Below are 17,609 nucleotides of genomic sequence, written 5' to 3' on the forward strand. Positions count from 1 at the left end.
CTACCTTCTGACATGTACCTTGGAATTACCAACCTGTTTTCTCACCTGTGGTTCCTCAACAGAACTAAGCTCTATTTTCCTAAGGAATCCTTTTTATAGGTAGTCCATTAGCCTCTCTCTTTTGCACCACCAGTGGTATTAGTAATTTGCTCTTATTGGGAGAATTGGGAATAAAATCAAATGATTTTCCTGGTGACCAAAAGAGGAATTTCAGCTTTTATATATGTAGATTAGGCCATCTTGGCTGCTATGTTTCATGCAGTAATGACATTGGGATTATTTCCCTTAAATACAAAAATAATTAATAATTAATAAAAAATAAATTTAAAAATATTTAATCTCTATCGCCCTTATCATTAAGCACACAGATAAATACAGCATTTTTTAAATGGTTCTTTTTTGTTTGTTTTACTTTAAGAAACCCCCTCCTTACAGTGAGTCATGCATTTTCTTTTATACGTTTTAAGGTCTTCTCTTTCACATTCAGATCTGTAGCATATCTGCAATTCATTGTTCTGTTTGGTGTGATTTAGAGATTAATTTAAAAGTTGTCCCTTGACAAGAAAGATGTCATGCTTTTGACCAGAGAAAGGGGGAAGATTGAGGTGCAAGCAAATTTAGGGAGAAATGCCAGGAGGTCTGTTTCCCATATGTTCATAGAGCCCATCAGACACCCACAGGCAGGTTTGAGTAAGCAAATTGGATACCTAAGTCTAAAGTCTAGGAAAATTTCTCAAGTAAAGATTGGAATTCAAGCTATGAGTAATCTCATCCACCAACACACCAAGACAAGACTATTTTCCCTTAAGATAGGCTTGACAGATTGCTAGCATCTCCCTTTGTACCCAAGAGACTAAAATATGTCGATTTTCTTAAGGATCTTCAGGATGAAGTTCAAAGGGAAAATACTAATCTGCAAAAACTTCAGGCCCAGAAGCAGCAAGTACAGGAACTTCTTGATGAACTGGATGAGCAGAAAGCCCAACTGGAAGAACAGCTCAAGGAAGTCAGAAAGAAATGTGCCGAGGAGGCCCAGCTGGTAAAATCTGTGTACTCTTGCCTGCATCTATAACTCTGCTTTTTGTTGTTGTTGTTGTTGGGTGGCGTTGTAGTCACATGGGCACATGAGGGAGACTGAGCCAAGTCCATCCAAGAACTACAGGCCCTCGTTAGTGAAAAAAAGAAAGGCCTTCATGTACTTTTTTCCAGTCTTGGATTGGAAGTATGGTGGCTGTGCCTTCAACTCTTCCGTATCCCACCCCTAATTACCCTTCTTTGCCAAAACTCTACAAAATAATAAAGAAATGTGCTATCTTGGGATACATTTTAATATTTCTTCTCTCGACCTCCCCTTCTTCTCCTTTGCCTCAATGCCTAGATCTCATCTCTGAAAGCTGAATTAACTAGTCAGGAATCACAAATCTCTACTTACGAAGAAGAACTGGCCAAAGCTAGAGAAGAGCTCAGCCGCCTCCAGCAAGAAACAGCTGAGCTAGAGGAGAGTGTGGAGTCAGGGAAAGTTCAGCTGGAACCACTTCAGCAGCACCTACAAGATTCACAGCAGGAGATCAGCACAGTAAGTCTTCGTGATGTAAGAAATATGCTCAGGGCTTGGTGCGGTGGCCTAGCGGCTGAAGTCCTCACCTTGCACGCCCCAGGATCCCATATGGGCGCTGGTTATAATACTGGCGAACCTACTTGTGGCCTGGGAAAGCAATCAAGGACAGCCCAGAACCTTGGGACCCTGGACCCACATGGGAGACCCGGAACAATAAGCTCCAGGCTCCTGGCTTCGGATAGGCTCAGCTCCAGCCTTTGTGGCCGCTTGGGGAATGAATCAACAGATGGAAGATCTTTCTCTCTGTCTCTCCTCCTCGCTGTATATCTGACTTTCCAATATCTCTCCTCCTCTGTATATCTGACTTTCAAAAAAAAATTAAACCATTGAAAAAACAAATGTGCTCAGATGGAACATCATATACCTTTCAACCAATAATACTATTTGTTTCATGTGTTCAATTTTTCAATGGCTTTCTTTTTTCTTTTTCTTTTTTAAGATTGATATTGACTTGAAAGGTCGAGTTCCAGGGAGAGATGGAGATCTTCCATGCACTGGTTTACTTGCCAGTGACCTCAAACTGGGCCTCACCCAGTCCCCCACATGGGTGTCAGAGGCACAAGTATATGGCCAGCTTCCTCTGCTTTCCAAGGCACATTACTAGGGAGTTGGATTAGAAGTAGAGAAGCCAGGACTTGAACTGATGCTCTTTTTTTTTTTTTTTTTAAGATTTATTTATTGTTATTGGAAAGGCTGATTTATAAAGATAAATATCTTCCATCTGCTGATTCATTCCCCAAATGACCTCAACAGCTGGAGCTGAGCCAATCTAAAGCTAGGATCCCAGAGTTTTCTTCCATGTCTCCCAAATGGGCCCAAGGCTTTGAACCATCCTGTACTACTTTCCCAGATCACAGACAGGGAGCTGGATGGGAAGTAGAGCAGCCAAGACACAAACCCGTGCCCATGAGTGATCTTAGTGCTTACAAGGGAAGAATTAGCAAATTGAACCATTCTACTGGGCCATGAATTGATACTCTTAGGGAATGCCAGTGTCACGGGCAGCAGCTTAATGCACTGTGTCAACAGCACTAACCTCATTTTTCCAAAAGTTTTCTATCAGCAGATTTCTTTTCACTGTTATATGTTGGTAAAACTGTACATCTTGTAAATGGTCATAGAGTATGACCTTTGCAGTTGGGTGGAATAGATTCACATGTTAGCTTTGCCATTACTAGGTGAATAAACTTAGTGTCAAATTCATTACCTTTAAAATTGGACAGTTAACAATGCCCTTGCCTCTTAAAACTACTCTAAGGATTAACAGAGATAAAATCTATGAGAAATTTTGGCAGTGTGTTTGGTGCATAAATATTCAATAAACATTGCTTTAAAAAAATAAATAATATCCTGATATCTTCTTTTTTGTTCCAATTTTAGTATATGTGCTGCCAAAGTGAGCACATACCTTCTTTTTTGGGATTTGAGTTTTTGCTGGTTTGAAGACCTTTGCTTTGTTTTTCAATTAGAAAATTATTTCTTCTGCTGATAAATGTAGGTAATGTGATTGTTCACATGTATAGATTCTTTGCTTTTTTGTGAAAAATTTTTATTCATTTTACCTGAAAGAATTACAGAGAAAAGTAGAGAGATCTTCCATCCTCTGGTTCAGTCCCCAAGGAACTACAACAACCAGAGCTAGGCTAATCTAAAGCCAGGAGCTTTTTCCAGGTCTCCCATGTGGGTGCAGAGTCCCAAGCATTTAAGAAACTACTGCTTTTACTTTTATTTGTAAGGCAGAGCCTCAGAGATCTCTGTCCCCCAGATGGCCACAATGGGCAGAGCCAAGCCAATCCAGAGCCCAAGATCCTTTTCTGGGTCTGCCAATTGAGTACAACAGCTCAAAGACCTGAACTACCCTCTGCTGCTTTTCCAGGCCATAAACAAGGAGCTGGATGGCATAGCATCTATGGCTTGGACCTGTGCCCGTACTGAATGCCTGTTCTGCAGGCAGAGGTTTAGCTTACCACACCATGGGGCCACTCCCCGGATTTCCTCTTCTTTTTCTGGTATTTTGCTGTCTTTCCCTCCAATACTGTGGACCTTATTTTTCTAATTACACCCTGAAGCACTACCAATCTACAAATATTTTTATCAGATTTCCTAAGAAATATCAAAAGATGTGCTAAAGCAAGCCCATGTGCATTGGTATTTCAAGAGACATACTGGGAGATGATACTAAAGTCTCTCTGTAGAGTGGGTGTTGACCTCGTGATTGACACTTGACTCCTGTATTGGAGTGTCTGGCTGCAAGCACTAGCTCCATTTCCTGTGGGTAGGGACTTTGGGAGACAGTGGTGATAATTGAAGTGACTCGTTTCCTGCTACCCATGTGGGAGATGGGTTTTGTCTCCTTCTCCAAATTTAGCCAAGCCTGGATTGTTGCAAACACTTAAGAAATGAACCAGTACATGGAGCTCACTCACTCTGTCTTTCAAATATGTAAGTTTTGTTTAAAATACATACATGCATATATATATAATTATCAAATTTTTCCTTGATCAAAGTGATAATCATTTTTACATTTCATGTCTTTCTCTTAACGAATGATACTGTACTTCCATTTTTGTGTTGACAGATACAGATGAAACTAATGGAAATGAAAGATCTGGAAAATCATAGTAACCAGTTAAATTGGCGCAGTAGCCCACACAGCATTCTTGTAAATGGCGCTACAGATTATTGCAGCCTCAGCACCAGCAGCAGTGAAACAGCTAACCTTAATGAACATGCTGAAGTCCAGAGCAACCTGGAGACTGAGCCCATTCACCAGGAGTCTCCAGTGAGTGTAATCATCCCACATCTTCCATCGTCAGCTTTGGAGGAAAGGATTGATACTGATCCAGTCTCACTGGCAGCATGCCTAATGTTAATGTGTGACCTTGCCCTATCTGAGCAGTTACAGTTTCTTTTTCAGAGGCAGAGTGAGTCCTGATCCAAGAATTCCAACATTTCTGACCAGTGTAAAAATGCTATTTTAACTGGTTTATTTTATAGAGAAAACATTTAAAAATAATATTTCTATACATAAAAACTTTTTTAAAAGTACCCTCACTTAAGGTTGGAATAGTTCTTCATTTCATGTTAGAATATATGTCAATAATTATTTAGTGAGCTCTCCCTGTGTACAGAATTGCTGTATTGTATGTGAGAGCCACAAAGATGAAACACCTTGCCTTTTTCCAAGCCAGGTATACTCAGGTAGTGTAACACTGTAAAGAGGTCGTAATAAAGTAAGCACAAGATACTCAGCTAGGACAGCTTGGAGGGGACTGAGAAATGATTTTCTGGGGGAAGTTTGCCAATGAGCTAATGAGCTTTGGCAGGTGAGAAGGAATTAGGCAAGGAAGAGCACGGAGCTGCTCTGCGAAGGTGTTCTGTGGCAGAGATGCAGGGTGGGAGGAAACGTGCTGCACAGACTGCTGATGCCTTGGGCGGCTGTGTTGTGCTTTGGGGAGAGTATTGCTAAGAGCTGAGGCTCCTGGTGGGCATCTCTATCACAGCTGATACTTTATGAAACTACAGAAGTCATGTGCCCTACCTCAGACCTGTTACAGTATGGTTTCTAAGTTGGAGCCAAACACACACTAACAAATTAACACATATGTTGAACAAATTCCATGGGTGATTATGATACATGTTTGCATAAAAATGACCAGGTCGGAAAAGGCCAGAGATGAAGAGCTCAGTATTCAGCTTGATGCATTGGGGATTTTTATCTAACTGTAGTGAGTAGCCATTGAATACATTTAAGCATAATGTAATATGATTAAATTTACCTTGTAGCAATGTTGGGGTGGATTAAGGAGTAAAATTCCACACACAGAGCTATGTTAGGAGCCTGAGTGGGGGACACAGGTGGGGGAACCTATTTGAAAGTTGTTTTAGCTTCAGTTTAAGCCATAATGCAATAAATGAGAAGAATAGAAGTATAAGTTTTAAGAATAAAATTTAAAATTTATTTCTATATAGATTGATTCATTATATAATATTTTAAGCACAAAAGGCAGAAGACTAATTTACTCTTCAGCCATATAATGTAGTATGGAAGGGAAATTGCTCCTGCCATTTCTTTAGCCTTTTTACTTGGCTAAATCAAGGAGCAACAGAAGCCACTGAAGGACTTTGAACCCAAAAAATCACATTTTAGGTTTATTATTTTGGCTACCATGAGAAGACTGAGATTGAAAGGACACAAAGTAGAGGCAGGAATACAGTTGAACTACAGTAAGCCAGACCAAAGAAGTAATAAATGAGTTGCTGCAGACAGCAAAGGTGAAGAGAAAGGGTAGAGTTTGAGAAGGAGCCAAGTGGCAGACTGAGCAAGACCTGGTTTATTACTCCTGTTGGGAGATGGCTGTCAGAAAAACAAAGTGTCTTCCCTCTGTTCTCGCACACACACTGTAGTAATCAACATAGTAGACTTCTGGAATCTCAAAAAGTCTGGAGATTTCTACCCACCAGCAAGCAAATAAGCATTTCTGCTGCAGACAAGAGCTGGTGTCCTCTAGTTTTATTCAGTTCTGAATCTGCCTACTTGGAGATAGCATCAGATCCCCAAGGATGAAGGCTCCCCAGGTCTGCTGTCTGACACTTTGATATGTATGGAAAGCCCCGGTAAGAACCCCAAATGGCTGTAAGTCAAGAATCCCACAACATCCTCCTTTCTTCGGATTAATTTGTTACAGCAATACACAGAGTTCAGGGAAACATGTTTACCAGTCTTTTACAAAGGATGCAGGTAAAGACTTGCGTAAGGCAAGGAAATGTGTGAAGGGGCACAGAGCTTCCATGCTGTATTCACATGTGCCATCCCTCTGCAATGTATGTGTTCAGCTCTAGGAGCTCCCAGTGCCCTGTCCATTTGTGGTTTTTTTATGGAAACTTCCTTACTTGGACATTATATCATTGGCTATTTACAAGTCTCAGACCCCTAGTCTTGCTTTGGTCTGCCCAGTGACCAACTGACGGATGGAGGCTGCCATCTATCAGTAAACTATTCACATACAAAAGCACACTGTCATTTCAGAGAGTCCAAGGAATTTTTAGAAGCTGTGTACCAAGAAGTGGGAAACAAGACCAAAGCCATTTCATAATGTCACAATGACCAAAAGGGAAGTGGTTAAAGATGGCGTGAAGGTTTCTGGCTTGAGTCATGTTCTTGCTTGGTGGCAATTTTCCTAAGAAGGGTTCTAGCAGAAGAAATCGTTTTGATGAATGTATTCTGCTTTTCTTTTTAAATCATCTTTGTTACTTTTGTCAGTTTTCTCTGTCTACAAAAAGACTTTGTTAGTCCATGTAGCATTAATATTTTGTAGGCAAGAAGTAGTCCTGAAATACCACCTTCTGGTGTGACTGATGAAAATGAAGCAGTGGTTGTAGCTGTTACTGCGAAAGTGTGTCCTGAGCTTGAGGCTGACACACATTCAAAAGAGGTAAAAATGATTTTATGCTTAAATGTTCTTGTCACTAATTACCCTGCATGGATTTTGCACTGTTTAGACTAAGAAGAGGGAGAAATGTTTTATATGTTCTTTAAGACAACAGAAATATTTGTTACTTTTTCAAGCATGTATCTGATCCAAACTGCATATTATTTTTAAATGTTACCTTTTAAAACTTTTATTTCTAAATATTTTAATTTAAAATTATTTTTAGGAAGATCCATTTAATGCAGAATCAAATTCAATGGCAGATCCTGTTGCAGATACAAACTTGGATTTTTTCCAGTCTGATCCTTTTGTTGGAAGTAAGTACTCTTTTTTTTTTTTTTAATATTATAGACTTACCAAAACAGGCCTTTTTTTTTAGATTTTTATTTTATTTATGTTGGAAAGGCAGAATTAGAGAGAAGAGACAGAGATCTTCTATATGCTGGTTCACTCCCCAAATTCCTACACCTGCCAGAGCTGAGCCAATTCAAAGCCAGAGGCCAGGAGCTTCTTCTGAGTCTCCCACGTGGGATCAGGGGCCCAAGGACCTGAACCATCCCCTGCCACCTTCCCAGACCATAAGTGGGGAACTGGCTTGGAAGTAGAGCAGCTGGGACTCAAATTGGTGTCCTTGTGGGATGCCAGCACCACAGGCAGAGCCTTAGAGTGCTATACCACCACACCGGCCCCTAAATTTAGACTCTAACAAGCTGTGTAAGAACTAGGTTTTCAGGATGTGAGGGCTATCTGGCTGCGACATCTGTCACCCCATTGATCGCCAGGGTTGATTCGGCTGATCTGGCTGGCTAGGCGGGTGTCTCCTTCCTCCCTCACCGCTCCATGTGCGTCCTTCCCAAAGCTGTGCACTCGGTCTAAGAGGACGACCATCCCCGCTAGAGGAAGAGCGGTCTTCGGCCAAGGGCATACAAATAGCTGCGCTGCCATGCTAGAACCTCCAAACAGGCTCTCAAGAACTGTTTTCAGCTTTGAGAACATATTTGTTCACAACAAGAGTAGAAGTGAGAGTTAAGGTTTATGTGCTTAGCTTTACTAGTATTTATCTTCCACAGGCAACTAAATCCTGTGATAAAGCCTTTGATTATTCCTTAGGATTCCTGATTTGCCGCTTCTTGGCCTTTTGGCTAAGGTCAGGTGTGGAGGCCTTATTTAAGAGTTTCTTCTTCAGAATAGGAACCAAAGGGAAAACCTACTCTAGACCACTAATGAGACTAGGTACTCTTCCATCACCAGTAATTACGTTTAAATGCCAATATTGTGATTTTGAAACAGAGGGAACTGTGACAGAGTTAGAAGTCTGATCCCTTGCCATCTGGTGCTTATAAATTAACTGATGAAACGTAAGGTTGACAAATTCACTTGTCTAATACCACTGTAAACCATGTTAATACGTTCTTCTCATGTACGAAAGCAGCTTGTGAAAACAATTTATAGCTGTTTTAAAGTGGCAAAGTTCCTTGCATAGTTTTGTGAAAGAAATGACCCTAGATGTAGAATTCTTGTTTTTAAAAAGCTGCTAAAGTATTAAAAGATTAAGTTGTCCATTTAAAGTACACAGTTTAATAGTTTCCGTGTATTTGCAATTTTAGGATCATTAGCACATTTCCATTCTGGAATACTTTTCCTTTGAAACTATACCCAGTAGTACTCACTTCCCTTCCCCTATTAGGCAATCACTAATATATTTTCTGACTACCTATGTGTGGAGTTACATATCTTGTATTATGTTTGTCTTCTATAACTTATTATTTTCAAAGTTCACTTATGTTATAGCACAAGGGTACTTCAAAAAGTTTGTGGGAAATAGAATTTTGTTTTGATGCAGAAAAGTAAAATCCGGGCATAGAAGAGGTTTTTCTGAAAGTTCATAAAAAATACGTATTATGAACAAACTATGTCGATTGAATTTTTTAATTTAAATGGCCAACAATCGAAAGGGTGAAAAAAAGAAAGATGTCCCAAGCACCATTTAACTGCCATGCCAAATGTTTTCTCAAGAAATTTTTCTCGCCTAATTAAATCTACTTTTTTCCCATTTCCCACAGTTCTTTTGAAGTACCTCATGTGTTTCAATGTTTTGTTCCTTTTAATTGATGAATAATATTCCATTGATCACATTTTATTTATTTGTTGATAGACATTTGAATTATTTCCATTTGTGAATAAGCTGCTTGTAAACATTTTGCACAAAAGATTTATGTGGACTTATGTTTGCATTTCTCCTGGTTGTATCTCAGATCATTTTCTAGGTAACTTCAAATGATAATTGTGTTTAATTGGTTGAGAAATGGTCAGACTGTTTTTCAAAGAACCTCAAATACTTTACATCCTCACCAGCCATGTACTTTGGCTGTGTTTTTTTAGTATCTTCCCCAACGTTTGATAGTATCTATCATTTTGATTGTAGGCATCCCAGTGAGTATAACATGACAACTCATTATATTTTATATGTATTTGTCTAGTCCTTAATGTTGTTTATTGGTGTATATGTCCTTTGGAAAATGAGCATTCTTATTCTTCTGCCTATTTGTTTATTATTGAAAGGCTGAGTAACAAAAAGAGAAGGAGAAATAGAGATAATCTAATACCTACTGATTCGCTCCCTAGATGGCCACAATACCTGGGAAGAACTCTGTATTTTCTGAATTTGATTCCCTTATGAAGTACATGATTTTGTGGGTATTTTGTTAGCTTTCTTGTTGATGACAGTTTGCTATGAAATATGAAACTTAATTCTGGTGCAGTTCAGTTTATGTCTTCCTTTTATTAGTAGTGCTTTTTATCTCAGCTAAGTAACCATTACCTAGTTCAAAGTTACTAAAATTTACTCCTATGTTTTACTTTAAGAATGTTATGGTGATACTGTTGTATTTAGATTTTTCCTCCACTTTTGCTTTATTTTTATGTATGATGTATGGTAATGAGGGAGCCAACTACTTTCACGTGTCACGTTGAAATGACTATCATGGGATAGGTGTTTGGTGCAGTGGATAGGATGCTAATTGTGATTCCAGCATCCCATATCAGAATGCCTGGGTTCAAATTCCAGCACTAGTACTGATTGCAGTTTTTGACTAATACACACCCTGGAAAGCAATGGAAATGGCCCAAGTGCTTTGATCCGTTAAGTCCATGGGAGACCTAGATTGATTTCCAGGATCCTGGCTTTAGGCTGGCCCAGCTCTGGCTGTTGTGAACATTTGGAGGGTGATCCAGTAGGTTGAAAATCTCTTTGTTTGGTAAATGAATTAAATTAATTCTTGAAAGGACTGTCCTTTTCTCACTGTGTATTCTTAGTACTCCTGTCAAAAATCAAGTGACCATAAATACAAGGGTTTATTTCAGGATTCTTAGTTCTGTAAGTTTTGTTGTTGTTGTTTGCTTTTTTTGCTTCAGTGAAGCTGAAGTGGTGATAGCAATACCCAACCAGTATTGTCATGAAAGTAGAGCTTTTGTTGCTGAAATTTTTTCTATGCCTGCCTGTGTTCCCCTCCATCATAATTTCCACTTGGGATAAGGTAGGTATAGTTGATTCTGAATTTCAGATTTTCTCTTTCAAAAGATGTATTGAGTTCTGTCCCTTTTCTTTATTCTTGTTAAATATTTCCAGTAACTTTTTGTGCTTTGAAGTACGATCATTAAAAACAAACTTTAAGAAATTTTACTTTTGTAGTAAAGTTATCCTTCAAGTAATGGCACAACAACAACTGTTATTTTGATTTTTGTTTGTTTTATCACAGGTGATCCTTTCAAAGATGATCCTTTTGGAAAAATTGGTTAGTATATTACTGAGTTGTATCTTGTCCTAATTCAATTCTGGTTAATGTAAGTTTATATTATATTTAGGAATGAGAGGTCTCAAGCTGGGTAGTTAGAAAATAGGCTTTGTTTTTTAATTTAGTTTTGAAATTGACCTGTAGCCCCAGTAGGAGGCTGTTAGCATTTTTGTTATTCAGTTTTGATGACGTAGGAAAGGGAGACTTAGAATTAGGTGGCAGGACAAGGTATGTGGCTTAGTGGTTAATACACCACTCGGGATGTCCTCATCATATATTAGAGTGCCTCATTTTGAGTTCCATCCTGCTCTACTTCTGATTCCAGCTTCCTGCTGCTGTCCTGGCAGATAGCAGGTGCTGACTCAGGTACTTAAGTTCTTGTCATTCGTATGGGAGACAGACCGAGTTCCAGGCTCCTGGCTTCAGCCTGGCCCAGCCTGAGGTATTTGTGTGTATTTGAGGATTGAACCAGCAGAAACAAGGTCTCCGACTGCTTGTCTGCACTCAGACAAGTCATTTTTTTTTCCCAAAAAAAATCACTTAACATTAACATGCCATTTTAGAAAATAATACGTGTCTCGGGTGAAAGGCTGTTACCTCTTACCAAAATCCTAAGTGATCTGAATTAGAATATATCTAACTTAGATCTTCAGAAGTTCAAAATAGCTTTTATTTATTTTTTGCCTTGCCAGACTTTGTAAAAGATTGATTTCTTTCTCTTTTTCATTTGAAAGGCAGAATAATAGGGATTGAGGGGGGAGACATGGAGAGAAAGCGCTCTTCCAGTCACTGGTTCACTCCCCAGGTAGACACAGGGCTGGGCCAGGCTGAGGCCGGAGTCTGGAGCTCTGCCTGGGTCTCCCGCACGGGTGGTGAGGGTCCAGACCTCGGGGCCATCCTGCGCTGCAAATCAGCAAGGTGCTGGATAAGAAGTAAAGCAGTCAGGATTTGAACCAACCCTTCGACTGGGGATGTCAGTATTACAAGCAGTGGCTTAACATTCTGTGTCACAATGCCAGTCCCAAAAATGTCTTAATTACGGCAGTGATCATGCCTTCAGGTGACAGGACGCTTAGTATAGTGATGTTTTTTGGTGTCTTGTGTTTGTGCTTTGTTTTCTTAGATCCATTTGGTGGTGATCCCTTCAGAGGTTCCGATCCATTTGCGTCAGACTGCTTCTTCAAGCAATCTTCTGCTGATCCTTTTGCCACTTCAAGTACTGACCCTTTCAGTGCAGCCAGCAGCAGCAGTAACACTTCAGTAAGTATCACATTAAATGTGTAACAAGTGTCCTAAATGAGTTTCTTGAGCCATACATGACAAAATCTTCATTTAGATTATTTCTACTGGCATTCGTTTTGCTTCAGACTGATATTTCATAGTTTGCTCCCCACCTTTGGAATTGACTAGAGTAAATTATTTTGTAGAAAAGTTAAGAATATTCTTCAGAGAACACATTGAGAATATTAAAATAAATGCTTAAAAACCTTAAGCCAATCTTAAGTAAATCTTTTCAGAAATGTTTGGTATTTTATTGAAATTACTAAAATAACTTTAACATTGTGGAGCTTGTGTTATGGTGCCATGGGTTAAGCTCCCTCTTTGGATGTCCCTGTTCTACTTTAAAGTGCCAGTTCCAGTTACGGCTGTTCCATTTCCAATCCAGGACCCTGCTAGTGCACATGGAAAGCAGTAGATGAGATTCAAGAACTCCTGTCCTTTCAAACCATATGAGAGACGTGGATGGAGTTCTGGACTCCCGGTGTTGGCTTGACACAGCCCTTGCTTCTGTAGTCATTCCGGAAATCAGTCAGTGGTTGCAAGCTCTCTCTTCTTCCTCCCTCTTCGTCCTTCCCTCTCTTCTTCTGTCTCTATTGCTCTACTTTTTGAATGAATGAGTTAAACAGCATGGATGTTCTAGAAAAATAAAAATTTTTTTGTATATTCTTTTGGAATGTTAATTTTGTTAGAAAGTACAAATTCCAACTAAATCTCATGCTGTATTCAGAATCTATATCCTTGACTAAGGATATAGATTTACTCCTATTATGTTTATTAACCACATATTATGTATGATTGCATGCTTCTGTGTGATTTATGCTCATATTTTTTCTTCACGACAGCTTTGCAGAGTAGATCTTAGTGTTCTTACTTTTAAAATAATGACACTAGAATGGTGAGCATTATAATATAGCAGGTGGGACTGTTGCTTAAGATCCATGCATTCCTTATCACAATGCCAGTATGGGTCCTGGCTCCTGCACCTCCAATCCAGTATTGTACTGATGTGCCCAGAAAGGCGGTGAGAGATGACTCAGGTACTTGGGTCCTTGCCGCTCATGTGGAATCCTCAATGGGGGCGTTCCTGGATCTTGGCTTTGGCTTAACTATTGTGAGCATTTCAGAATGAACCAGTAGATAGAAGGTCTCTCTGTCATCCTACCTTTCAGATAAATAAATCCAATCTTACATATATGTAAAGATAGGAATAGAGAAGAGGGGGTCCAAGGGCCATGGATTCTCGCCTCCCATATTGAAGTACCTAGATTCAGCCTTCAGTGTTGGCACCTGATTTCCTCTTCCTGCTGACGCAGCAGTGTGGCTCAAGCAGTTGAGTCTCTGCTACCGACATGGGAGATGGGGACTGTCTTCCTGGTTCCGTGCTGCAGATGTGACAGGAATCAGAGAGTGAAGCAACAGATAGTTGCTCTTTGTGTTCCTTTTCCTCTGTCCAACTCTCAAATTAATTAATTAACTTTTGAGAGGAATATTGTCACTGGAATTAAGAAAAATTAACATGCCCAGGATCATATAATTAATACTTTGCCACCTTGGAGGCTTGAAAAAAAATTTTATATGTTGAATATTTTAAAATAGCATAATTAAATGTTTTAACAAACCTCAAGTATCTATCTCCCAATTTCAGGAGAGACAAATGGTTTGAGAGCACTCAGTGCTATAGCCTAGTGGCTAAATCCTCACTTTGCATCCACCAGAATCCCATATGTGCAGCATTTAATATCCTGGCTGCTCCACTTCCCATCCAGCTTCCTGCTTGTGGCCTGGGAAAGCAGTCGAGTACAGCCCAAAGCCTTGGGAACCTGTACCCATGTAGGAGATTTGGAAAAAGCTCCTGGCTCCTAGCTTCAGATCAGCTTAGGGTTTATCTATTGCAGCCACTTGGGGAGTGAATCATCGGACGGAAGATCTTCCTCTCTGTCTCTCCTCCTCTCCTCTCCTCTCCTCTCTCATCTGCCTTTCCAATAAAAATAAATAAATCTTTCAAATATATATATATGTGTATATGAAATCTCTACAAACAAACAAATGGGTTGAGAAGGGTTTTTAATTTTTGTGGAGTCTTTTGTTTTTGCAGTAGCAGATTCAGATCTATAAATTAGACTCAGAAAGGGGTAGTTGATTGACAGGCATTTGGAGAAAACAATCTCATCTTCTAATACTTTGCAATTAAGAATACTTTCTTAGGGGTGGGCCTTTAATATAGTGGTTGAGATGCCACTTAGGATGCCTACATAATAGCCTGGGTTCGAGCCCTGGCTCCATTCTTGATCAGTCTCTTGCTAGTGTGCAGCCTAGTAGGCAGCAGGTAATGGCTCAGGTAGGTTGGGACCTGGATTGAGTTCCTGGCCTCTCATTTCCATTCTAACCCAGCCCTGAATATAGCAAGCTTTCATATGATAAACCAGCAACAAGGGAGCACTCTCTCTGTCTCTGATGCTCACATTAAATATTTTTTTAAATGTTTTAAGAAAACTTCCTTAAAAGAGTAGTTGATTCTGCCTCAGTATTGTAGAATTTCTCCCTTACTGTATTCGGTAAAGAGCTACTTGCCTATCACCTGGTATTTTCCATTGATGCAAAGCTAGACACAAGTACCTCTGTAAGTGAGTATTTGTGGTTTCCACAGGCCACAGGATACTCTTTTTTCCTACAACACTTAGGGTGCAATGTGGGCGCATTTGCCAAATTTTTCTAAAGTTGGCTACAGCCTGTTTGGTTTTTTTTTTTTTCTCACCTTCTTAGCCTAGCCTCTTGTTCTCCATTCTTTTCATTTTAAGAACGAGGAAGTCAAATCAACTCTTACTAATTTAAAAATAGCACATTCCTTCTGTTCTTCCTCTGGGTAAGATTCTTTTATGTAATTTATTTACCTGAAAGGTAGAGAGGTCTTCCATCCACTGATTCACCCTACCACCACCACCACCAGATACCTGTAACAGCCAGGGCTGGACCAAGCCAGAGACTATGTCAGTCTCAAACATGTACAGGCAGACACCTAGCCACATGAGCCATCACCTGCCGTCTCCCAGGGTGCAGACTGACAGGAAGCTGGAATCTAGAGTAGAGCAGGACCAAATTCACATACATTAATGTGAGATGCTGGCATGCCAGATGGCATCTCAGTCACTGTGCCAGATGTCAACTTCTGGTGAATTTTTTCTACCATTTATCATACCTACATTGTCTTCTTTCTTCTTCTTTTTTTTTTTTTTTCTTAATTATTTTTTTCTTACTTGAAAGGCACAGTGGCAGAGGGAAAGACAAGGAGAGAAGCCTTTCAATCACTGAGTCCCACCCCAAATGGCTACAAGGGCTAGAACTGGGCCAAGACAAACCCAGAAGAAATTCCATATGGCTCTCCCCTAGTGGTTTCAGGGACCCAGGAATGTGGGCCTTCTTCCAGTGCTTTCTCGGGATGTAGAAGGTATAGCTGTGACTTGAACTGGCACTCCAGCGTGGGATGCCAGCATCATGGGTTTAGTCAAACCTATGCCGCAATACTGGTCTCTTCCCTAATTTTTGACAGGAATTACAAGCTCTTACTTGCAACTTGTAATATTTCCATTAAAAATAACAGCAAAAAAATTCGCAGTGTAACAGCTTCAGTGTATATGTAATGTTTTTCTGTGGGCCAGGAATGGTGCTTAACTCTGTATATGACTTCATTTGATTTTCACAATAATGCTATGAAGTTCATTTTGTTATGCTACTTACAAATAAAGTAAGTGAGACTTTAGGTTGGCAATTACTGAATATGCTTCCATATATCTTAGAAGTCTTTTTCTACTACTTGAAAACATGTCTTTCCTTTCCAGTAGATATAATTTTTTAAGCTTTTTTTAAATTTTGGGAAAGTCAGAGTTAAAGGGAGAGCAAGCTTCTATCTGCTGAATCACTTCCCAAATGGCCACATTGATCAGGGACGGGCCAGACCAAAGCCAGATGCTTCATCCAGGTCTCCCAAGTGTGTGACAGCATCCCTAGCACTCCAGCCATTTTCTGCTGCCTTCCCAGGCACATTAGCAGAGAGCTGGATCAGAAGTAAAGCAGCACATTCGATCTGGTGTTGATAAGGGATGCCAGCATTGAAGGAAGCGTTTTAATATGCCAGCCCTGTATATTTGGCATTTCAGTTGTAATATCTACCTTCTTAATTGAAAATAGATCTTATTATGAGTACATTATTGATAACCAGGAATCAAAGTTGGGTATGGGTGTTTACAAATTCTTTTCACTCTTTTAACAGGCCCCCTTCAGAAGAGGATAGTGCCAGAAAGAGAAATTTACTTTATCTTCCTAAATACACAATTTGTTTGTGATTACAAATGAAAATTAGAAGGTGGTATTTGGAGCAGTGGTTAAGGTGCTGTTTAGGCCTGCTGCATCCCATAGCAGAATACCTGAGTTGAAGGTCCTGGCTCTACCTGCAATTGCAGCTCCCTGCTAATGCACACGAGGCTGCAGCAGGTGTTGGTGGCTCAAGAACTTGAGTTCCCTGTCACATATGTGGTAAACCTAGGTTGATTTCTAGGCTTTGACCTAACCCAGTTTCAGGTATTATGGGCATTCAGTGAGTGAACCAGCAGATGGACAATCTCTGTCTCTGTGCTTTTCAAATAAAATAAAATTTAAAAAGCTAAACTATAGAGGCCAGTGTTGTGGTATAGCTCATAAAGCTGCTACCAGCAATACTGGCATCCCAAATGGTCACTGGTTCAAGACCTGGCTACTCCACTTTCAATCCTACTCCCTGCTAATGTACCTGCGGAAGGAGCTGTAAAATGACCCAAGTACTTGTACCCCTGCACCCACGTGGGAGATCCTGATGAAGCTCCTGGTTTCTGGTTTTGGCTTGATTCAGCCCTGATCATCACAGCCATTTGGGGAGTGAACCAGAAGATAGAAGACGTCTTTGTCCCTCTTTCTCTATAATTCTGCCTTTCAAATAAGTATTTTTTAAAAAAAAAAGTAGAAGCTAAACTACAAAATAGAAGGACAGTTCACTAGTTTAAAAAAAAAATCTATGGCTTCAGGTAAAGTACTGACCTATTATAGCCACTTAGTTTTGCACTTGATCCCAGGCTTCAAAATTGCTTATTGTTGGTTGTTACTGAATACAGCAGTATCTATTCAAGGAGTTTCTCTCTCTCTCTGTGTGCTCTACAATGCAGAATGCTACAATTTGATATTTTTAACACAGCAGTTTGAAACTGGAAGTGTTAAAATGTCCTAATAGTAAATATTGAAATATTTAATAGAACAGTATACATCCTAAAGGTGACATAATATCCTGGAATAAAAACATAACATCTGAGGTAATAGTTTGGTCCAGAAGCTAAAATGCCCTTATCAGAGTCCAAGTACCCCTTTGGAGGCAGTGGTGGTGGTATAAGTGATCGGGTTCCTACCAACCATGAGGGAGACCTATACGGAATTTCTATGTGGGAGGCTTTTGCAAACATT

At 39.8% G+C, this 17,609-nt stretch overlaps 1 protein-coding gene across 2 annotated transcripts in view; it reads left to right on the plus strand.

The window, feature by feature from the left end:
* EPS15 (epidermal growth factor receptor pathway substrate 15) overlaps positions 1-17,609 on the plus strand; it is a 139,515-nt gene that overhangs the window by 101,402 nt on the left and 20,504 nt on the right. For both annotated transcript variants that reach the window (XM_040978559.1, XM_040978560.1), the window contains exons 14-20: positions 878-1,039; positions 1,379-1,576; positions 4,197-4,400; positions 6,937-7,053; positions 7,277-7,367; positions 10,809-10,844; positions 11,968-12,104. In XM_040978559.1, coding sequence (XP_040834493.1) covers positions 878-1,039; positions 1,379-1,576; positions 4,197-4,400; positions 6,937-7,053; positions 7,277-7,367; positions 10,809-10,844; positions 11,968-12,104 — 945 coding nt within the window. The remainder of the gene's footprint in view (positions 1-877; positions 1,040-1,378; positions 1,577-4,196; positions 4,401-6,936; positions 7,054-7,276; positions 7,368-10,808; positions 10,845-11,967; positions 12,105-17,609) is intronic.

The sequence above is a fragment of the Ochotona curzoniae genome, unplaced genomic scaffold (assembly GCF_017591425.1).
Source record: "Ochotona curzoniae isolate NIBS_2020 unplaced genomic scaffold, NIBS_Ocur_1.0 contig_291, whole genome shotgun sequence".
Classification (NCBI taxonomy): domain Eukaryota; kingdom Metazoa; phylum Chordata; class Mammalia; order Lagomorpha; family Ochotonidae; genus Ochotona; species Ochotona curzoniae.